The sequence below is a fragment of the Apteryx rowi genome, unplaced genomic scaffold, assembly GCF_003343035.1.
Source record: "Apteryx rowi isolate R43461 unplaced genomic scaffold, aptRow1 scaffold_164, whole genome shotgun sequence".
NCBI lineage: Eukaryota > Metazoa > Chordata > Aves > Apterygiformes > Apterygidae > Apteryx > Apteryx rowi.
The window spans coordinates 825,301-850,428 of NW_020447908.1; the positions used below are offsets into that span (position 1 = coordinate 825,301).

General features: G+C 36.2%; 1 protein-coding gene across 1 annotated transcript in view; it reads right to left on the bottom strand.

Moving 5' to 3' along the window:
- ZEB1 (zinc finger E-box binding homeobox 1) overlaps positions 1-25,128 on the bottom strand; it is a 130,112-nt gene that overhangs the window by 22,837 nt on the left and 82,147 nt on the right. The window contains exon 2 of the mRNA XM_026060038.1: positions 4,742-4,942. Coding sequence (XP_025915823.1) covers positions 4,742-4,942 — 201 coding nt within the window. The remainder of the gene's footprint in view (positions 1-4,741; positions 4,943-25,128) is intronic.

Sequence of the window (25,128 nt, forward strand, 5' to 3'; positions counted from 1 at the left end):
AATTTCTCCTTAGTAAGTTAGATGATAAATTTTAGGACTACTTCAAGTTCTCAGTTAAAAATGTCTTCCTCAAAGGAAAAGACTGTTAATTCATCTACCCTGATAAAATMCAACAGACCCCACAAGGCGTGGAAGCTCTATCTGCAGATGCAATCATAAACAAGAAATATGCTTAAAAGGAAACTGTAATACTTAAATCTTAGTCTATTTTAATTACTGTCAAGAAAAAAAATCAGTACATATTCTATTGGTGAATGCTGGATTGTGAAGTAGTCATATTTTGGGCTCATAATTCCACAGATTTTGTTCAGAATCTGTAAGACGGTTGATTACATACAATGCAAATTTAAATCCAAACCTTAATTTCTTAGAAACAGTTATGACACAAGACCCACTATTTTTCTTCTTAAAAGGGGTTCGTGACTTTTCTCCCTTGTAAAATTGGTTCTGTGGAAGGGGGTGGGGGGAAATATCAGYAAGTTATAAATTACAGAAATTTAATTTATAGTCTTTATAGCAAACTCCTCTGGCTGCAGAACAAATAAAAGCTATACTTCCCATGATAATGTCAAGGAATTTATGGTATTCAAGATTTCATCTCAATAAAATTAAAAACAATCTCAGRTCTAATAATCATAAATTCTTTGTTTGGTACTCTCTTGTCCTACGACCTAAAAGTGGGGTATAAGACAGGGCAGAGACCTTCTAGAGCGGGGTTATCTTCCTTAATGCTGTACRGATAATTAACAATAATAATAATAATAATTAGTTAATAATTCAATAACTGTCAAGTAAAGCTCCATCTGTACAGCAATGTATGTTCAGCTTAAGAAGTCAACTTCGCATTTATGTACTCAGAAGCCAATTACCATGCTGTAAACACAGCTCCTGTGAAGCGACCTGGTGGTAGGGGAATAGATTTTAAGACATTCTTCCATCAAACAGAAGTCAAAGCTCTGAATTCAGAAATACTTTGAGCTTTCTGCTGAATGATCACTTAAATGCAGCTCTCCACCTAGTAGCATTTGGGGCATGAATATCCATCTCCATATTTCATCTGGACATAGATCATCGTAACACATGTTCTTGGACTTGTTCTATTTGTTCTTCTTAATTCCCATAAAGTACATATGAATAGTAGTGGCAATGCTGAAAAAGCCCCTCTTGCTATTTGGAAATAAGGACAAATAGCCATATTCTTAAAAATCTCTATAGGACCTGTTATGGTCACGAAATCAGAACCATCCAGCCATTCAGAAACTCTGAAATCACATAAGGCAAGGCCTCACTTTGAGGATGAGTGCCTGGACCTTCAATAGCTAATTCTTGAACTGTAGTACTACTCAAATCTGTTCTTTTCTGTATCTAATCATGACTTATGAACAGCTGCTTAGAGATATGGTGGGACTACCTAGGGTCAAATGCTAATAATTTTCAGATGACAGTGTACTAAGAGTGAATATGAATGACACTACCACTGTGTCATAGGCTGACTGTAAAGATCTATGCATGGATAAGATACCTGACCAAATTTTAACTGCTTGCAAAATGGAAGTTTTGATTGGAGGCAGAAAAATAAACTTTATTAAAGTTTCTGCCACAATGTTATCTTCAGAGATGGGAATAAATTCCAAAGCCCATCAAGAGTTTCCAATTTTAATTCTTTCAAGCTAATTGCCTGATACAGAACTTGCATGTAGCAAATGCTGTTTACTGTTATGCCTGCTTTGTTGTTCCTGTGAGTAAAAACTTGGCCAAGAAGATGACACACTTTTTTAGCCTTTCTCCCCACCCCCTGCCTCAAGGTAATTAATATATAAAAGTGCAGCAACCTTCCTCAGCAACCCAGGACACTGAGGGAACACAATCCATCTGTACCACCTCGGCTCAATCTAAAATTTTATGAGCTAAAGGAATTCTTGAGCTCCAAAAGGAGCTTACACCAAAAATATAACTTCACTAAGTTTTTAAAGTTTACTACAGTGTTTGGASAATTTTTCTAAATATTTAATTTTTCAAAACTATCTTAGCTCAAGGTCTAAGATCTCTTGTTTTCCTAAATATTTACAATTTATAAATAGCAATATACTTGAAAAATTATTATAAGAAGTCAATAGGCATTTAGCTTTTGCTTTCTTAATTGCAGCATAGGCTTTAGTTTAAGCTAAAGAGAAAAAAGAGCATGTTATAGAATCATTACACGCACGAATGCTGGCACACCGCCAAGCACTTGTGCAGGATACACGTGGTTTACTTCTTCAAACTTGTATGACTGTTTCAGTTAAACCTCCTGAGATACACACCTTATATTTAAAACACCTGTTCTGAAGGTCTTTTAGAAATTCAGTTAGAATGACTGGAAACGGAAGGAAACTAATCTGATAAAGAAATTTTACGTATGTTGTTTCTATTTCTGTGCATTTCTGAACAGAATAAATATGTAAAAAGCCCACTCTGTCGAGTCCAGCTAAAACCAGTAACTTTCAGTACTACTTTAGTCACGAAACACAACTTATTAAAATTATTGTACTATACGTTTTCTAAAAATAATCACCCATCTTTGAGGGTAGTAATGCTGCACTAGCATCTGCCCCAGTTTCTTTCCCTTTAAGACAAAGATCATGTATACAAACACCCTTTTCTTAAGGTTTCTAATGTACAACTGAGACTGATGACACGCTTTTGAGCTAACATGTTTCCTTCTATGAAAGGCATACAAAAAATGAACAGAACTTTGMGAGCAGATAAAACAAAGCACCACGAATCCTAATTTAGCCTTTATTTTTCTCACATAGCCATTGCCAGAAAATCAAACATTCAAAAAAAAATTGTTATCAAATGAAAAATCCCCAGACTGCTACAAAGAGAAGTTTCAGAATAAACATATTTTTTACATATGAAATTACGCTATTTTTAGCAAGTATGTATAACAACTGTTTAAATTTTTTGTCTGACCAAACACTGACGAAAGCCTGTTGTAATAAACAATGACCAAGGCAGAGAAAAGCATTTGGTAAGTGCTTAACGCTATGGATTATAATAGCTATATGAAGAGAAATTACCACATAATGCCCAGTATGAAGTCAGGACTTCCCATAAGTTTATATATTTAGAAATATACACAGTCAGGTCACCTGACTTTCTGGCAAAACTTTCACAAAAAAAGGCTGACATCTTCTGGCATCGTTTTCTCAGAATAAGGTTGCCTGATGCTCTCAACAGAATTAAAGTAGAATTTAGTTGAAATGCTTCACTTTACCAAATAGATTTTAAAAGGTTAAAATCATACATTTGAAATAAGAAGTCAAAAAACATGCCATTACACGTCTGGAATTCTGAAAAACTCCAAAGAGTTGTCTCAGGCAAGATGCAGGGTTGTGACTAGCTGTGGGTATGTCTCCGAGAAATGTTTAGCCTAGACTTGCACACAAGGGTGTCCAGCACCTCCGTTACCCACCGCTGTGTCCAGATGCGTATTTCAGATTTCCCAAACCCATGGCTGTGCGGTTCAAGAAATAGCCTACGTTCAGCCAATTTTTATGTAACTGTAATTCCCAATATACACCCTGTAGTAGAACAAAGATTTTGTAGGTGAACTAAGAAAATTACCCACCTAACCAATAATTTAGTTCCAAAGGTTCATTTTACTGCACAGTATACCTTGGCAGTAGCAGCTACATAAAGAATGGCTGACTTGAAGCTATTCTTTGAACTCTCATCTGCTCTCTCTCAGCTGGACTGTAGTTATTGAACATATGAATGCTTTCAGTTTGTTTTGATGTGCAGTCATGCAATTTGTCTTAAATCACCAGTTTTAACAAGGTGGACGGTAAAGAACTGTGGTTTGAGTTCAGACACAAACAGGGACATACTTCAAAACATTCTGTTTGTTTCGTGGGATAAAGGCATTCCATAAATTTATGCTTTTACCCCAATTTAGCTCAAATGTAAGCATGCTGTGTGATATTATTAAACTCAGTATTAGAACCCATAGAAAAATGGCCAATTTCCTGATTGCTTCAAATTTGCTGCCTCTTAGGCTGCCATATAAGATGTACATTTGCCTTCCTTCCAGTGCTTTCAAAATACAGATTCATTATGAATGAGATATCCAATTCTAAAACTAATAATCTAAAAATTTAATAAATATGAATGATGCTTTCTACCTCAAACAGTATCATTATGTTCTTCAATGTCTTTTTCCATCATCTCTACTCTCCTTTTTCTTTTTCAGGTATTGTTTACTTTAATCTGGCTTTGTTTGGCAAGTGAAAAAGCAGAAACAGCCCCCAGGTAGAACATTACATCTGAGTGCTATTTTGTTTTGTGTTTTTGGCTTACTGCTTACTCCCCAAGATACACCTGAACAAATCTTGAATCTTATTGGAAGCTATGGCAGAGGCCTGCCATGTAAAGGACATGGAAAAAYCGAAAGAAAGTAACTATTATCTGATCACACTTGAGAATGCTGTATCCATAGATTTGGATCATTTGATTAACAACAAAAATGGAATGAACACATCTTGGAATCTGCCTCAAACATTAAATAAAGAACTTATAATAAATATGGTAGAAAATTTGACTCTTATTTGGTTGTGAATATTAGATGCTTATTGCTTTGATGCATTTTAGTAACAAAGTGAGCAAAAAATTCTATGGAATCTTTCCTTTTTAGGAAAAAAATATATAAATAAAATATATAGGAAATGCTATACAGCATCATCAGAGAAAATGAACACACCTTCATCTTCCCAGCAACTGTTTGTACTCCCATCTCTTTCACTGTTTTCTGGTAATACCGCATGGTCTGTTGGCAAGTCATCTTCTGGCACGCTAGCATCACAGTCTGCTGCATCAGTTACACTTTCTTCTTCCACTATATGCAATTTATCTTCATCATCTGAATCTGAGTTGGCTTCTACCACATTATTGTAATTGGTAACTGTGGAGAGACAAAAAGCAAAATGCAGATCAATATACTGTTAATTTACAGCTGGGAGGTTCAAACTTTTTAGTACTGTGACAGATGCTCTGAGGYATCTCTGGAGCCACATGATTATTTCTTCTTCCCATGTGGGCATAGCAGTGGCTTATGAGCAACTTGGACATATGGTGGCACACTGGGAGACGTGGTGGCACACCAGAAGACATCTGACAGCTGTTGGGCTTCCAGTACTGCTAGGAACCACCATTCCTCTCACATCTCCATGGCAAGCATAAGGCTGCGCAAGAAAAGACAGTGGACAACTCTTTAGTTGTCCCAGAAGACATTCTGGGCCACATTTAGGCATCTGGCTTCCATTTGGATCATTCCAATTTGGGTAACAGCATTACTATATGATTCTTTTAAGAATATTATGGTCTGCCCAAAAGTCTATGAAATACTTGATACTGATAATCAACAATTAAATACATTTTGTTACAGACTGATGTGTATAATGAGCATGGACTATAGTTGCATAGCCTGCAGTACGGTGCAGCAGGAACAGAGCTGTAGAGTGAAACAACTGGTAMTGAAGAGCAAGCGACCCCACGCTGAACACGTGGCAGAGATCGCTAGCTCTTTCGCTCTAATCTGGACCCACAGAGTGAGCACACGTTAGCAGTTAAGCGTGTTAGCTGTGCTCCTGCAGCTCGCTTCTCCTTTAGCTTTGCCCCAAAGGATCCCCACAGCTGTGCTTCGGGTATGTGAACCAAGGAGCAAGAAACAGGGACAAGAAGCAGAGCTGATTCACAAATGCTAAAATGCTCCTGATCCAAGCTAAAATGCTCACATAGATACACCCAGAGATCCCACCAAAGACTCAACAGAATTAATATGAAATGAGAAATCTCACAGTTGACTTAGAAAGGAACATTTGCRAAACATTTTCCCCATTTACCATGAAAAGGTAATAACTATATTTTTTCAGCATCAAGGACATATTTTAAGTCTGTGGATAAAGGATTACATAATGCTATATATATTTCTGTCATATGGGAGCAGATTATTATTAAAACAGTCTTAATTTGTAAGCACAAAAGATCAGTTATAACTGTTTCAATTTAAACTGTAAGCATTATGTATTAAGAAAAAATCATTATCACAATCCATTGAAATATCTTGKTACTCATACTGAAGTTACTTTAAAAAACTATTTAACATTTACGTAAGATCTATAAGTGTATTACTTATTTACGTCAAATTTGAACTTCTTATTGAAATCCTTCAAAATACAGCTTAAGATATTAAACTAAAAAGACTTGTCTTGGCTGCAGTATTCCTTCAGTGGTTATAAGTGGTTATAAGAATCATATCTGTGACGCACATAACCACATTACTTTATGATATTTTCATACTGTTACTGTTAGCACACCAGAAGATAGATTGATTCTTTCATGTAAAATCCTGCCTATTAAGGTAGATAAATAGGAAACTGTATTTCCGCTCTTCTGAAGTCAGCTTCTTCTTTTTTTCTTTTCTTAAGTAGGTATTCGAATAATTTAAAAAATGCATTTAAGCAGGGAAAGTGAGTAACATTACGAATTGGCAAGCTACTATCTCATTTCCTCCCAATTCAGGAGGAAAATGTCCCATGTAAAATATGCATAAGCATGACAAAAGAGCCTTTTGAATTTAAAACGATCACTCCATGTTTCCGTATTTTATATACACACACTGTTATTTGAAAAATGTAATATGCCCCACTATTCATGATATCAACCTTTTCTAAGGCAACAAATTTAGGAGGATTGCATAAATACTAGTATTTGGTCCATTTCAATTGAAAAAATGATATTCACTTAATATTCTGTAACAAATTTTGCAAAGTAAAATAGTTACTGTAAGCACTGCTGTAACTTTGTGCAAAAGATAGCATAAAGCCAGGACGTGTAAGCATTCCCTCCCCTGCACAGAAGCAACTTTTGAATTTATTTGCCTGAAAACTTTTTTCTTTTAACTTACATTTACAGTTTACAGACACAAAATAGGATGAAATGGAATAACTATTTTAGTCTGTTGTCTTAACCAGGTTTTACTGTGCTCAGATGTAGAGGAATACTAATATAAAACACCACTGTACCTACCTCAGTAACATGCAGAGGAGCTCACTATGAGCAGGGGTCAAGATTCAACCACAATACATAAATGCATTTTTTTTTTAAATACATAAAGTTCAGATTTCAGTTGCTCAAATAATTAACACTTTTTATATATAAATTACTCTCTGCTTAGATTGGGTAGTTAAGTGGAATCCCTGATATTAAAGTATTTCATATGGGAAATGCAAAAAAATCAGAAAGTTTGTCCTGAAGACTTAGAGTTACAGAGAAAAACCAACTCTGCTTTTTTTCGTGTTTTTTTTTTTTTTTTTTTTTTTTTTTTTTTTTTAATTTTAAATATAATCCACTCATGATAATGCTATTTACCTTGAAGCATGTTCATACATTTTCACTACACTCACGGGCTGATCCAGTGCAAACTTAAAAACTCATCCTCGAATATTTGAACAGTTTAACAAAGATCCCTAAAAAGTCAGAAAGAAACAGTCTTCGGGATTTAACTTCCTTCCACTGAAGACCAGTTGTCAACAAGGCAACAAAAGAAAAATCATAAAGAAATTTAGCTTTAACATTCTTGTTTCCTTTTTTTTTTTTTTTTTTTTTGAGACAGCGCTTTGGGTAATCTGGGGGAAATAAACTGCAAAACTTGCATCGAGAAGGGCTCAGCACATTTTGGATGATGAGGCAACAACAAACACAGGAGAAAGTCAAGCAGTTAAAACTAGAGGAACATTCATATGTCTGTATACTACTCTAACTAAATAATTATGTTGTTTTTCCTCTAAAGGATCCTTGCCTCATTTAGTGCAGTGATAGCTAATGTGCAGTGAACACAGTTTTATGGAGTGAACAAATGTGTTTGCAGRATCCTGTGCCATTTTTTTAGATTACGAAGTTATTAAGCATTCCTTTCTATCCTCATCAGCCAGCAGTGTTCTCAAAGCCTCATTTATAGGAAGTTAGCCAAAATCAGATTCCTGAATATAAGCTACTCATTTCCCTATATGGTGTTCGACTTGARTACTTCAAAACATTCAATTAATTTAACTGTAGCAAGGTGATGGTATTTCCATTTTACAGAGAACAAACTGGCTACTTAAAAAACTGAAGATTCTTTTGGCAATTTTGGCATTACCATGTCAGTGTATGGTGTTTAGGGCCTTACTTTTCAGAGGACTTTGCATTTTTATAGCATTTTATATATTCAAAGCACACTTGTGTTCATTCCAAATGCAGCTGTGTTCAGAGCTCAGGTATCTCAGATTGCATGCCATAGCAACTAGCAACATACAGAGAGAAATAAGTGACCTTCCAAAATCATATAAAAACTCTGTGGAAAAAACAATAAAATCCAGCTTTTCAGTGGTGCTTTCAACATGCCTTAGAACGTGGGCTTTTGATTCCTGCAGTCCTCTGCTTAAATTACTACACTTTCCAACAATTAAGGCAAGGGTTCTGGAGGCAACCTCCCTGATTCATTCTCTGGGCAGCATTCATTCTGGTAAAAACTATGTGATCACATAATTAAAGATCTTATCATTATGTGTACCTACAAGGGACAAATTCAATCTTAATTCTGACATCTTCCAACTTTTTCTGAGTGCCTGACTTTCCAGCTCAAGTGTTTGATTTCAAAGAGTATTTTGATATTTCTTAATGGAAATGATGGTTAAAAACATTCAAACCCTGTAATTTATTATATTTTTAGCTAAAAAAATCCCATTACATGATACCATACCGATGTCTGCAAAAGTTTGCAAAAGTTGCAAAGTTTAGATTAGCAATGCAGATCCCTTCCTGTGGCAGTCTGAGACTAAGCGACGGTAGTAGCAGATTGCCATCTTTCACTTGCTTCAGATCCATTCTGGCAACAAGTTCCCCAACTTGGTGAGACATCAAAGGCACATGGGAACTAGGGCAACCCACATTCACTTGCAGGGGTCACCGCACGCCCTCTCTCTGCTCTTGCCTCTTCTTCCATTCAATCCTATTGCCAAATTTAGGCCTTTCCTATCCGCACTCCATTTTGGGTGTTTCCTCCTTTCGTCCTCTATGTTGAATAGATACCACTAAGAGAAGAGGACAACAATCTCACTTGCCTCATGTTAATGCCTGGCACCCCAGCAGCTGCTGGCAGCTGCGGGGGGTGGGGTACATTTTACTTAAATCTTCTTTGGATGGAGACTAGAGAATGCTCAGTACAAAAGCAATATTTAGAGACTGTTTACAACCTCTGTAACAAGTTCAACTGAATATCAATGATGATTTCAAGAGACTTCTAATTGGGCCAAATGTCCCATACAAAAAATAAAATCCAGATCCCAGAAGAAACCCTTGCTCTGAACAGTAGAACAGTTGCAGCTTTTCAATGAAACAACTACAAGTACTTCTTGTAGTTGTTTCAATGAAACAAATTGTTTCATTGAAACCAATTCAGAACTTTAGCAATATGTACCAGCTAATGACACTTAGAAGCAGTAACTGCCTAAGCAAAATAATTCAGCCTGAATCATAAAAAACCCAGCACAAGYAGCAATCAATGACTCTAATATACACTGATCTGCGGAAAGCAACAACTGATGGAGAGGCTACGTCACCCTCTCCCACCACCGCTACGTGGTGGTTAGCAGCAGCAGGCAAGCAGCAGTAGGCAACTGAAGGCAATCTTCTCTTAAACTGTAAAGGCTGCGTCTGACTCAGATCATGAACCAGGGCTGTAACTTCTCAGAAAAGGTCGCAGGAGAAGCACCTACTATGTAAATGGCCATACAAGCCTATTCCATTCACCTGATAGTATGTGCACCTTAACACAAAAAATTTTCACTGCTATTTTAATTAAACATGCAGTTTCATTATTAATTTCAGCTTTGCTTTCACACATGAATAGAAAACAAGTCCCCATTTTCCACATGACATATATTACACAGGGCACTGAAGACTAAATAWGTATATAATAAAAATCAATTTTAATGTCATCACTATATATCTTCTGAAATAAAGATGAAATAATAATTAAAGAGTACATGAAAAATATATCTTATGAACTGTAATTACAATTTTTTTCTGTTTATCACTTTCTTGCTACAGTATCCCAATACTTAAACAATAGGCGAGTATCTGTAGTTGCAGCTTTCATTGCTCTTAGAGCAACTGCCAAACAGATTGCAGAAAAAGGCCTTCACTTTTTCATTTTTTACAGTCCTAATTGCAGAAAAGATGTACAATGTTGCATAATTCTAATTAAAAAGAAATATGTTCAAATGGAATATTGATTAAGGTGCTAAGTAGGGAAATGTATTATTTGGTTGGCTGAATACAGCTAGGAAACCAAAATACATTTGTTTAGTCAAACTCAAACATGATACTTAAAATGAGAGGAAATTTTAGTTCTCTGGTCGAAAAAAGAATGTTTTGGAAAAGTTTCTCAAAAAGCTGGCAGCAGGTACCTGCTCACCACTCCCCCATCCCAGCTTGCCCTCTGAATCATCAAACAGTATGTATGTTAACAGTCAGCCTACTTTACCATCCCCAACATGAGGAATGACCAGTCACACCCAAATTCTGCTAAGCACACACTCATCCCAGCAAGGAGGAGAGCAGGCAGCAGCACGTGTCTGGCAACAATTTGAGATCACGTAGCAATGGCACAGAACTGCACTAGAAAAGAGGAGGACAGATTTCAACAGAACTAAACCATAATCCTTAATTTGCTTTTTACTGGGATCTGGGAGAGTATATAGAGAAGGAGCACTCTGAACCTGACCTGTTACAATTTTTTCTTAAACACTTACCTGTGGTCACTGTCTTTTTATGTAGAATCTGATCAAACATTCTTACCATCTGCCTCTTTTCTACCGCTCCATACTTACTAATCTGAAATCCCATCTACTTTCATAGAAAAGATAAGTTTTCGGTATTTGAGAGTTAACACAAACACCCTAGAATCTTTAAAGAAGTTGGATATATGTAACCAACACATTTGAGCTGTCCGGGCTCAGTATCCCAGCACTGAAAAGAACTGAGATTATTAACAAGCTAGAAGAGGTGTGCATGATTCTGATCTTTCAGAAATACTGACTTCCAAAAGCTCTTTCAAGTTGTAATAATACATTTTCAAAACTCATACAGAGATACCACCGTATCACTGTTCAGATGGGGGATGATAACGGCCTAGAACTGCCCACAGTATGCTGGATGCACATGCATCATGGATTAATACAGCAGCATAACAATATGCCATTTTCTTCTCTATCCCTTCTAAAAATACAAATAAAATGCCAGGAAATTTCTTAACTACTATTGGTTATGAAATTGATAGTACTATAGGTTTATTTTCTGTAACCCCAAAAGCCCTGTTCCTGAATGGTAACAAATTGCTAAGAACCATCACAGGATTCTGCTCCTCCCTCCACATACATTACTCTGTTTTTATCTACCTTGAATGTTATCTGCCATACTACTGCTTGGTTACTGGGAAACATTGTCTTTATAAGCCAAACAAGTGCAAGCTTCGCTTAGTGAAAATATTCACTGTTTCCCAGGCACGCCACAGCTTCCATTAGGCAGCAGGGTGACTTGCTATACTACCAGGGCAGACAGCAGCAYTGCAGAGAGGAGTGGGGGCAGCAGACACCATTGCATTAGGCAGCTTGTTGAACTCCAYAAGAACAGATTTCAATGAGATCTAGTTATGTAGAAAGCGTGAAGAAACTKTATTATTCTGTTAATTACATCATTCAAGAAAAAAAAAAATCTACCAGAGATTAGTTTCTGATGTAATTCTTGTTAAATTTAATTTAAAAACATACTTGCAATTTTCAGAAAAATCGTTCTGCTTTTTAAAATAGTACATGCGCAATAACTTTGTGTAGAAGCAAACTATATTTGTAGAGAAATACAGAACTATAAAGAAAAGGTTGAGTCAGCTTTTATATATATATATAAATATATATATATACATATACACACACACACACATATAAACCACATACCTATAGATACATATAAACTGAATGAATGAAAAGGCTGTTTCTATTTGCAGTAAGTTTGAGGGCTGTTTTGTTTTTTGGGGCTTTTTTGGCTGTGGTGCTGCCACAACAAAAATATATTTCCAAATCCGCCATAGGTATTAGTAAAACAAGAAAATAAGCTAGATGCTTGGACAAGATCCTAAAAAGCATATAGAAGCCAAAATTTAAGAAAGAAATTCCGAAGTTGCCTTTCACCACCCTCTCCTCCTGCTGTCTTGGGAACCTGGGAAAATGTAAGAATCTGGGTTTTCCACAGAGAATGTAGTTGTGTGTCTAAAATCTGTTTCTGCAGCTATCCAGAAGCACATCTTTTCTCATCTGAGCTTGATACCTAGTTCTCTATCTACATCTGAAAAACATAAATTAAACATCCTAACACCTAACACCCCCCGAGATAAGCTCTGAACACACTTCAGAGTGCGCATGCTCGCCAACAGCACTGACTTTTAGCACAAAGTACAACAACCATGGCTGCTTTCATTTCAAACTGCTTCCAAATGAAGAGCTGCCAGCTACCTTCTGAATACTAACTCAGAGACGAGTGTGCTCACCCAGGGAAAGGGGAAGCGATTCAGCTCCTTCCTCTGCCTGAACAGATCAGACTTGCATCTCCCACATGGGTTTATATAAATATATGAATATTCCTAAAAATGTAAGTCTAAATATTGAGTCCATTCCTAGTAATTTTGTTCAACTAATAAAAATCTATTTCAAAATGAGGTTTTTACATCTGTTAATTGAATGCCAGTTTCCAGTCAAATGTAGCTTGACATACATTTTCAGTGAATATTCTGACACAACAACAAATGTAAAAGAATCTCAATATGCACTAAAGTACATATATCTTCTCAATACATGTGTGCTGGATTATTTGGTTTTCAGGTCAACTCAAAGAAACTTTGAGTTTAGAATAAACACTTTGCAACTAGACTGCATACTAAAATGTGCTCTGTTATACCAAAAATTAGACTGAATGTCTGGGCTGYGCTTATGCAACACACATTAAAATTGATGGCTAAAACAACAATTTTCTGCTTGTCAATTTTAAATTGTGGTTTTAAAAATCAATGAATACTTGACATTAAAAGCAAACCAACTCCGAGTGTGGAATTTTTCTATCAATATGGCAAAAACTGGAACAAAGCCTGATGATCTAAGTCGCAAACAGTTCCTCCGAGTTATGCTAATGGCTAGAGCTCTGGCAGTAGACTCTGTGATGACATAAGCTATACTTAGAGCAAATCTGGCAAATATTCCAGTCCCAGTGATTCAATTCCATGCTGCTTGCCTTTGTTCATCTGGTCATTAGTTCAATTTAGGGTTAACTTAGTCCCATATGCATAATTATATTGGAACAGGACAGTTTGGTACTTTACTATTTAGAAATCCAGAAGCAGAAGCAGCTCTAGGCTTCTCAGTGGGACAGAAAGAGTGGAATCTCTGCCATCAAGGTGAATAAAAGCAGCTATCCAGCAAGCCAGGTCTGCTGCTGCCACGTCCTCCCCACTACTTTGGCGAGAGCAATCAGAGAATCTCTGCTTCTTCAGCTGCTCCTGGCTSTCGGCTCCCTTAGTCAACTACCTACTTTGATAACTAGGATAACTACGATGAGTTCTGGGCAGAATATACTCCCTCTGTCCCTCCCAGATTACTCAAACTGCATACCACAGACATCAAATGTTACTTTTGTATTATTGCTGGGATGCCAAAACCAGGAGAGGGATGCTAAAACAAACTGAATCCCACTGATGGTAAAGGATTTGTAAGAATCCCTCTCTGGTCCTGATGGTAAGGACAATGAGGTTGTGTCTATATCCACAGGAGGGGTGGTGGMATAGAAGCAGAAATATGGTGAAACTGTTGACATTGAGGACCTAATGATCGCACTCTTTGTGTTTCAGAGCAGTCTCTTAATTAAAACTAGCTCTATTCTGGTCTTGTGGACCAAATTTTCATTAGTGGCTGGAACACCTGGAGGGCTCCCAGAGCATATCTTCTCATTTAGTTTAAACAAAGGACACACTCTCTGATGAATCAAAGCACAGTGAGGATGATCAACAGATTCACTTCAAAAACCCACTCCTGATCTGAACTAAGACATTAAAGGATGTGTGCCTCCAGTCAAACATTCTTGGAGGGGACATATGGCCCTTCAGAGTCTGAAGGATAAAACTTTCCACCACCTATTCCATGGTAAAATTGATTAAATGCAACTGGCACCAGAATCTCTATCTGTAGAGGGGAGGGATCTCTTGGGCCATCTACCCCAGTCCCCCACTACTGCAAGCAACCAGATCACATACAGCCATTCACAATTTATTTTTTGAAGGTATCAAGCAAATTCTTGACTGACTCCTGAGTGTAGGACATACCAGCAATTGAAAGGAAAGCTACAGACTGTATTTCCAGACAGATATGAGCTTGTGGTGAAAGATGCCAGTCTGAACTAGTAACTACTGTATGTTAGAGATGAAACTGGATACAGTTGYGTGGCAAGTTCTACAGACTGAATCCTGTTCTCCTCAAAAATAGGCTAGATTTATACTGCTAACAAACATTGTTATAGAAATGCTGCAGTAGCAGCATAGCCAAAGCTTGAAAGGAATCTTTGGAGATGGCAGAATGATGGTGCAAAAGACATGCATGCCAATGAGTATCCGAATCAGTCAGCACTACAGYGCGAGGTTAAAGATGTGTGCATGGCAATGGAACACCAAAACTGATAAGAGGTTCCATAAGTACTATGCATAGCAGAATAAAAGAAAGAATGATACTACCTCCTTCCTTTACACTGCTTTTTGAGTGAAAACCTTTTTTCTTATGCTCTCTTGAAATATTGGTCTTAAGATCATATGCATGGTTCTCATTTGCAGTATTGATTGTCATCAACTCTGAATGTTACCAAGGATCATCCAGTAACATGGTCTGATCATGGCAATCATATGTGTTAAAATAACCTCTGAGGTTGCAGATGAGAAGCTCAATTGGGGAGACTGATTTCACACTCAGTAGGAAGGATTATCAATACTGTGAAGGCAGACCTCTCAACAAGAGGCCTCTCAGAGGACTGTTCCGGTCACCCAATGGGAGTTCCTAGGGTAGCCCACATACTTTATGTGGGTTTGAACTAGCTGTCCATCATCTGAGCTATACAGACACAGCAACTGGACACTGTACACACACATATTTTCCTACATGTATTCAGGTGTGATGCCTAAACTTAGATTCTGAAATGTATACTTATACCATTATATTAAAAAAACTACTTTTCAAATATTTCCCTTATTAGGGTTACTTCAGAAGACTAAGAAATATAATTTTAAACACACTGCTTTGAGAATTCTCTCCTCATTACTCTGCAGCTCTTTCCAGCTAAAAATGGGAACTTTTTAACTTTGCAAATGGAAGACTTTCAGTTTTTCAGTGAGACAGAAAGACTTGCAATAGTAATTTCTCTACTGAATTTGTAAATGATGGTCTTTTTCCTAATGAAAAAGCTAACTATTGTCTGAATATTCTCTCCTTGTAGTCTCTGGATTCATGTAAATTCTACATGCAAATAAGAAAATTCTCAGTGGCAGCATAATTTGAAAAAATGGTATTATTACAAGGTGCTTTTAGGTTTGGAAATATTAGAAATGATCCCAATAGAAAAAAAATTAACATTCAGAAACAAGACAGCTGAAGGTGTATTAGAAAATTAAATGTATCCTTTGCCAGTTACCACCATTGTATAACCCAGGGTTATACAATGCTTTCTACAAATATGAACTTACTTTTGTATGTATAATTCCATGTCAACTCCTGCTGTCAAAAAATAAGATATTTATAAGAACTTACAGTGAACAGAAAGAATCAAATCTCGTCTCCCTCATGACATTTTTTTTTCCTTCCTTTCTTTTCTTTAATCTACTGGAAAAAAACAGTGTCCAATAATTTCACTGCTGCTTTAAATATTGAGCAGAAGAGAGGCCATACTTTGCTTTGTTTTTCTGCCTCTCAGCTTCCCCATTTTATATGCTCTCCCTCAGGTAGTCTCATAAACAGTAGAAAACTGTTTGCTCATTATAGGTGACAACAATCCTCCTGCGCAACAAGGAAGCTTTTACAAGTATTCATATTTGTGAATACATGTGCACAAAATAAATACCAAATACGAGGTGGTGGCATCCATGTGACTTACAAGGCAGGAACTTTTGACTTAAACCTTCTGTTCTCTGACCATTATGCTTCTCTTAAAGAACATGCATAATTTCCCCATAAAATTACACTAACATAAATATGAAAAAGAGAAAATCCTGTTGTTTATGATTTTTTTTTTAATCTGAATTTTCAAAGACTATCCTATGGGGAACAATTCTGTGTCGACAGCAGTGATCTAATCATTCTCTGCTCCAAATTAAAGAGCCAAAAAGTACAAATCTTTCCCTCATGCCCTATTTTATCCCAGGTTAGTTTGCCTTTCAATCACTAGTATTAGTTTTATAGTGTATCATTTTATTCAGAAGGGAGGAAATCCATTCTTCACATTTGCTTATTGTCCCTCACAGCCAAGTACAATCTGAGGTCGGCGATGGTTTACTACCTCAGAGGCAACTGAGCAYGGTGATCATTAAAATTTAGCATGAGATATATAAATATCTGACRAGACTTCATTTTTTAGTACCTCCAGTTACTGAAAAACTGGAAACAATTAACCAAACTGAGGAGAGGCTGAGAGGAAGGAATATTTCCATTGAGTTATATCCTCATGTAGTCTGTTTTACTTTTCAAAAATTATCTACCCCCTGGTAATTGTACCATTTTGTAGTATATTCAGAATCCTCTGGATGATGACCATACTCTTTCTACACAGTTCCTACTGAAGATGCTTGAATTTTTTTTCTTTATAAAACTGCTCACATATAGAAGAAAGTTTAATTTTAAAAAAGTATTTCAAAGGCAAAGATTATGAATCACTTTCTCACACACACACTCCATAGACTATTCATTCTTATTTGAACTGGCCTTTGATTGGCATTCATTCAGGTAAAATTAGTTCAGGTTAATTTTTCAGGGAAGGCATAGGTTAAAGGTTTACAGAAAACATACATTTAATATTACTGGTGATTTTATATAATATATTTCACCATTACCTAGGTTTATATACAATAAATATTTACTTCACAGATAATTAAAAAATTGCAATACAGGATCATCAGTCTGGCTCCTCAAGTTCTTGCAATTTAAGTAATTCTCTTAGATATAAAGCAGACGAATGATACTGCATGTGCCACATTTTATATATAAGAATAACCTATTATGGCAATTCTCCCTTGCTCCAAAGTTATGTGACTGCCATAAAGTGACATTAGTAAAGTCTGCTATGTATATACTTCTGTTAACATTGAAGAGATAGCACTGTAATGAATCACACTTTTTATGAAGCTCTGACCTTTTTGTTTATCCTCTCACTCATTCCTAAATTAACAGAATGCTGAATCACGTACCAACTTCAAACAGTTGTTGCATAATAAATATCTAACAATTTTTCTTAACCTCTTGAATGTAGTACTCTCCATATGGAAAGAAAGTCAGTTCGTCACATGTATAATGGTCAGTAATCTATTCAGGTCCATTTACAGGCTTAAGCACCCAAAGCAGGACACAGGAGAAGGGAAATTTTGGTGGTTCTTTTTTTTTTTTTTTTTTAAGTTGTCTTTCAAGATGACAACCCACATTTTGTCTTTCACTCTGAATCCTGACAATAACAAAAGAACATTTTTATTGGTGTTCTAGATTTCAAATTTCAATATACAGATCCTGATTGTTGAATTAACAGTAACTAATTTGTACAGATTATGTTAATATCAAGGCAAACTATTATGCCAAACATTCCTAATTCACTTTCCTGAAAATAAAGAATACAAAGAGATGTAGAATACCCAAATGTATATGAACACGGTTTTCAGAAGTATTCTGGAGTTAAATCTAGTTTTCTTAATGTAGCTTTGCATCTTAAATAACATGAGGTTATTCAGAATATTGATATATGACAYGTGCATTTAAATTCTCAGCTAATCAACCAAAACATTTGCAGCAGAAAATTACTGTCTGGGAGTGGCATGACAAGTTACAAGTCTTTCCAATTTTTAATTATCTATTGTATTTTTACAATACTGATTTTTCAATTACAGATTTTTCATATTACTGACTTTCAATTCTTTTAAAATATTAAATCACAGGTCATTAATATAACCAATTTGTGTGAAGTAGCAAATCAAACTCTACTGAAATTCTAAGTGTGACTTTTTCATTTTGCAACATAATGAACAGCTATCATTTCCAGAAACCTATTGCAGTGTAAGAGCATGAATAAAAAGACAGTCAAAAAATATGCAAAGGATTTACAGTATTTTACTGGATTTCAAGGGCAGACATTCCCTGGTGTTCTATTTAAACAGGTGGATACCTGAGATTATGAAAGGTCTCATTTATCCTGTTTAAATGGAACAGTAYGAAGCTTAAAGAAAAGCTTAATACTCCAAAGATGCATTCCTTAAGGAAAACATACATTGCTAAAAAGAATATTGGAAATTATATGTTACTGTAATTTTACATTTTTAAATTAAACTTGGTTTATTTATACAAATCAGAATGAAGCCTAATCTATAGCTCTGACATTATTCTAAGGACATAAACATATTTTTGCCATGCTTTGCTTCAAAAGGTTGCAAATCTAAGCCCAGAGCACATTTTATCAAGTTTTTATTTTTTCTTGRCAGACCAGCAGACCAAGTTCTGATAGATGCTCTGAAAGGCAAGTTCTTTTTTTCAGGCTTTTTAAAAGCTGTAATCTGAATATACACTGCCACATTCTTGTACACAGATTGTTCACACATAGCGTCTGAATCTATCCGCAAAGGCAGCCATACTCAGATTTTTGGACTGAGAGGTGAATATTTAAAACGTAGAGAACTGGAAAATCTAGCTTAGCAGACTCCATACTGAAGCACAATCACTCAACTATCTATTAAAAAATTTCATGGATACAGTTAAAATATTCTTCAGAATAAGTCATTTTTGCCAAAAAGGTATGATAAGAGGACACTGTGAACTTTCAAGATTGCACAGAGAGCTGATGCTGTGATAGTGCATCTGCTCCCCATCAGAGAGATCTGARGATCCAAAACAGCACTGATAAAGTACTGCAAGAGTAAAGAGGAAAATATTCAAGACCTTTCTGTTAGGAAGAACAGAAATGCACAAATGCACACCAACACAAAGAAATATTAAATTTAGGCACAAGCCATAAATGAAAAAATTCTCATTCACTTTTCAATAGAGTAACTATTTGGACTAACTGTGTCATAGCAAACTACTTCAGACTGTCACTTTCCTTACAGAGTGGGATAATGCCCTGAGAAACCAGCACTGCTGCCCTTGAAGAAGAATAGCCTATTTCTCAAAAAAAGTCTTCATAAATAAGACAATACCTGGCAAAGCCAGAAACTTCAGAGCAGACATAACATGATGACATTATATTACCTCTTTCTRAACTCTGAACTACTTACATAGTAGCAAATTTTATTATTAAGGAAAATAGATCTTACTTATAATTTTAAAACTATTTGCTATTGAACGTATATATGATCCCTACTAAAGCAGGCATGCAACGAGAGAGGTGTGAAAGTCTACCCAAACATTGTTAATACTTTGGGAACGACTCACTATAGGCTTTAGGCCAATGCATAGAGTTATGGCAAGGATAGCATTAATAGGTCATCTCCTTTGCCAAAGGGCTACAYATGCATATTCATCTTGGTATATCTGCCAACAGCATATGATCTGTCCAATCACAGTTTCATTATCCTGACGGGGGTGTTGCAGGGAACTCAAAATTCTATGATTTCAGTCATTTCACATAGATTCCTTCCTGGAATCAAGGCAGATAACTTCTTGGCTTCCACTAGAACCATTTTCTTCCCCAACTTGCTCAACATCTACCTGAAATCATATTGAGAGACTATGAAACAGCACAGACCAGATCTGCAACAATACACACATGACACCCATCAGACTTCCTATCTCATTGGTGTCCCRGGTCCTGGTTAAGGTCATTAGTTGCCTGAAGGTAGTACTCTTGTTCTAGAGACAACTTAAATGAAACAAAATGAAATACTCCCAAACAACAACTTCCCTCCCCTCCAATCCATTAGAAGATTTTATCTTCAAACCACAGAACTACAGAAATACTGCTTGGAAGACATCTCCACAGGTCATCTTTACCAGATCCAATTTTGTGCTAGAAGTAGAACTATTGCCAATACTAGTTGAGGAGTACTTTGCCCACAGCTGGCGTCTCAGCCAGGTCTCCTGGACACCCTGCTCTTTCATGGCTTCTTTCCAGAGGTTTCTATCTAACAATTCCATTAATTATACAAAGTATGATCTTCCAAAATACAGAATCTTAACTGCAGCTTACCTTTCCAGACTTCCTTTGAATCCTCAATCATCTCGTGGTCACTGCAATCCAAGCTGTCATTTATGACATTTGCCAACTTTTCCCTGTTTGTGAGCATCAGGTCAAGCAGAACATTAATCCTGGTCAGCTAAATGACTTACAGCATTTGTCACCAATGCAGTCTAGGAAGCTCCTGGATTGTCTGCATAATACAGTATTGCTTCCTCATGAGCTGTCTGGATGGCTGAAATCTCACATGAGGATAAAAGACTGAAAGCAAGAGACTTCTGCTAGGTGTCTGTAGAAAGCCTCATTTATGACCTCCTCTTGACTGAGAGGTCTTTTACAGACCACCACAACACCATCTCCAGTGTTCCTTCTCCCCATGATCTTGACCCAGAGTCTACCAAAAGGCATGTCTCCAGTATCACACCACAGCTCTGCAGAGCCAGGAGTTCCTTAACACAAATAAAGACATTCTAAATCTTTAGCATGTGCTTGAACTCCTCATCACTGCTTCTTGAAGCCAAAGCAAGTGTACCCCTTTCCCCTTCTCTAAAAGCTATACCCATGTATAGATAGCATAAAATACATTTTCATGTAAACTTTGATGATCTGTCTATGAAACCTGATGAGTTTAATTCTTTGAGCCTGAGTATTATATGATTGAATTTAAGAACAAATCCAGAGTTGGACCAGAATGCCATAGCCTATCTGTTCAGCAGTACACAATGCCAACAGCAAGTACCGCTGATATCGCTCCAACTTTTCCCTGGTTCCCTTTTTGAACATTAAGTCACTATCGGAATTTCAAGCCTTGTCTTTAAGCCTTATATTACACTGGTTCAAGTTCTCTCTCTCCATATTTATGAATCCCACCATCAACCAAAACCCTTATCAACTACTGAAAACTCATATATTAATCAATGATTTAGGAAAAAAATCTCTGTCTCTGTCAAGAATGCCACAGAAATTCATACAGAAAACCAGTAGAGGAACAAGGGATTATAAATGGCATAAGAGCGAGGATTCTCAACATTTTTATCTAATGAGACATAAATATCCAGCTACTGATTAAAGAAGTAACTGCCATGAAGGCATTTTTCCAATCAGAAGAGAAATAGCTTTCCTCACTGAACAAAACAACAGTAATTATTTCTGTAATTTGTGATGGAGTTTTAAAAAAATCTAATCTGTCCATCAGCCTCTGCTGTGCCTTTGGTGAGTTCCATTGGTGGCTTTGTTTTGCAGCCTCACATCTGTTTCCTTATGAGCTCCAAAGTGAAATATTCCTTGTAATATTCCAGATTTTCTTTAGTCTTACCTGTTACAAAACAACACAGACAAAAATACTTCTAAATGGTTGATTAGTTTGCTGCTTCCTTTTCTTTAAGACATAGACTGAAGATGATCTATAATTRTTATTTGAAGTGTAAAATAAAGTGTTGGTATGACATCATGGAAGTGAGAAATGAGCTTTGAATGCTTTTTTGCTTTTCTTCAGCTAGCATAACATTACTATAATATGAGCTGAATGAATACTAGTTAATAACCAAACGCTAAAACATTTATTGAATATTCTTCATTACTTTTTATGGTACGCAGCCCCATGATATACTGAATTTCCAAGAAAGCATACACTTATGTTTGTACAGGATCAACATACAACACATTAAAGACTGTAAAAGGTCAACAAACAAATATGCTAAAAAATGGTCTAGCAAATGAAAAAAGGATTTAAAATATCAGTGAATAAAAGATAACTGGGAGATTTTAACTGTGATATTGGAATTTATTGTACAGCAAATATGTCCCAAGACTTGTTAATGGTGATGAATAACTGTATTCAATTCAGTCCAACATCTCTGAATTCTCACCACCTACACAAGGATGAAGTTAAATATTTTGAGACTTTAATTTAAAGGAGCTTATCTGTTCCATTCGACACTGAAATTCATATGTAAGGTGAATGAACAGTGATAAGAAGAATCTAACAAAGGATCAACTAAGGTATATCTTAAATAAAGAGACCAGTTTCTCCCCTCCCCCAACCAAATAAAAAGAGAGAAAGAGGAAAATATCCAAACTTATATTTATTCATATAAATGAGCTCATCTGCATTACAGGCAGTCTAAAATTTAATTCTGCCACYCTTTTTGTAAATGAATGTGAAAGACAGTAGGAAGGTATCAAAGACATGTCTGATTTCAGATTAATACTGAGGAGGATGGTAAGAAACATCTGACAGTCACAGACAGACTTTCTGCTTGTTAAAAGTATGAGTGTTTGGCTTAAAAAAAACACTCAAAACTTGTTTTATTTAGAAGGCAAATCATGTTCAAGCTTACTGTATATGCTATGGCTGTGCTATCTATTTCACTGAACCATTTTCTTAGGTTGGAGCCTTATTCTAAGGAAGAATTCCATTACTTAGATCAGACAATGAAATCAAATAATTTGCCCTGAAAGGAAGTTGAACCTTCTTTCACCCATGGAAACGATGAAAAAACTTTCTATTATGTTCTTTTGGGTAGATTCCTCCATTGTACACTCCTTTGTTGGCAGTCACACTGTGAATAGGAAGCTCAGTCCAAAGACAAGGGATATTCCACAGAAACTGCATGGRTTTGGATCACGTTATGAAGAGACAGAACATTCTAAGAAGAAAGAAACTTTTCCAAATACCTTGTGAATTGTTTTTAGCACTTCACAGCAGTATTTTAGAAATTTTCCAAGAGCTGCCTGGTTAAAATTACAAGCCAGAGAGATACTGAAGACAACAAAGGCATGGTGTTACCTGTAGCTATTTGAGCATATGGAATACTTTAATTTTATAYGTGTTATTTTCTATAGGAGATTTTAATTTTTAAGTCTCATGTGCTCAATCAGATCAGTCCAACTGCATTTCACTGACATGCTACAAGAAGGAATAAAGGAAATAACAGCAATGCTAATTAATATAAAAATCTTTGACCTAATTATTCTATTTTTGAAGCTTAATAACAGATAGTTGCCCATTAGTATCTCAGATATTAAGCATATCTAGGCTTACAACCCTTTATCACCTAAGGGAAAAAAAGCAAGGAAACCTTGCACTTGAAAGATGGCTGAAGCATTGAAATGTGATCACACCTGACTTTTGGCACTTTTGAAATATAAGAAATATGTTTTCCCATCTCTGATAATTTTTCCAACAAGATACACACACTCATTTTTAAGATGTATCTCTGTTTCTCCTACAAATAGTTGAGACAACTTTATGGTTACGAGCCTGTTTAAGTAGGACCAGGCAACAGCATGTCCTAAAATGACTATGATCTCCTAAAACGATCAGGATCAGGGAAGGGGCTAAGTCATCCACTGACTACTTTTGGAGGGGAATTCAGATTTCAGAATGCCACAGTGCTATTAGAGGAAGGGAAGTGTACTGAGCATTACTACATAAGCACAGGGTATTGAAGTGAGCAGGTGAGAGGAGTCCAGTGAGCGGGCTACGGAGAAGTAGTCACTGAACAGGAAATCAATAGGTCCATGAAAGACAAACTGCCAAAACAAAGGTGAGAAGAGTGAGATGAGCAAGGTTAAAAACATGAAAAAATGGCACTGCTGGGAAAGGCAGAGGCAAATGGAAAAAGATCAGTTTGTACCACGCTAAGGATCRTATGGGAAAGACTCCATGTCTAACAGTCATCCTAGCTCTCCTTTACAGCACACAGCGTAACTCAAACATATTACAGCCCGTTTGAATTGCTGGCCAGTAAAAAGTCTCATGAAACAGTTGGAAATACTATGGCAAATATCAGCAATAACCAAACACATCCGTACTGCTTCTGGGATCCAAAGTCACATCAACAACTTCTCTCAACTCCTGGATTTTTATGAAAGAGAAATACTAGGATGAAAATTTGTGATTAAAGACACTGTTGAAAAGTTTGAGGCATCTGTTTTGGACTGGTAAGAACTGAAAGAGACTCCTATGGAAATTTCTTCCCACATTATTTTTAAAGCCTTCACATACTTTTATAAAAATATGGATTAGTAAATTTAACCTTGTCTTCAGAACACCCATCTTTTTACAAGCTGTAATAAATGACATATGATTCTTTCTGGAAACTAGGAAACTAGGGAGATTGAGCAAAAAATTAAGAACAGACTCACAAGGCAATGCCTAACACATATTACAGTTTAAATATTGCATGACTTCGAAAACTCTTCAGTGTAAAAGCAAAAACCAACTTTGTTTTACCAGCTAAATTTAGATCAATTAGGTAACCACTGTACTCTAATAGGAAGCAACCAGTTTTGGCCACTGCAGGTAATCACTGTTCTCCGGAAACCAGCAGCTGTAAAAAGGTACTGTAACAATACATCATCTGGCTCACTTATGAGGTCTGTTGATTAACAAACTCAAGGCCACACAAGTATTCAGTAAGGAAAGAAAAAAAAATAAGAGAGAGTAGAGCGAGTAATTAAACTTTTCCAACCTCAACATCACTACACAGTGCAGAGAAACACATGTGAACATTCCTCTCGTTGGCTTTAGTCCAAAATTCTTTGACTTATTGAAATGTTGTATTACCATTCATATTAACTTAAAACTTGTTAAAATTG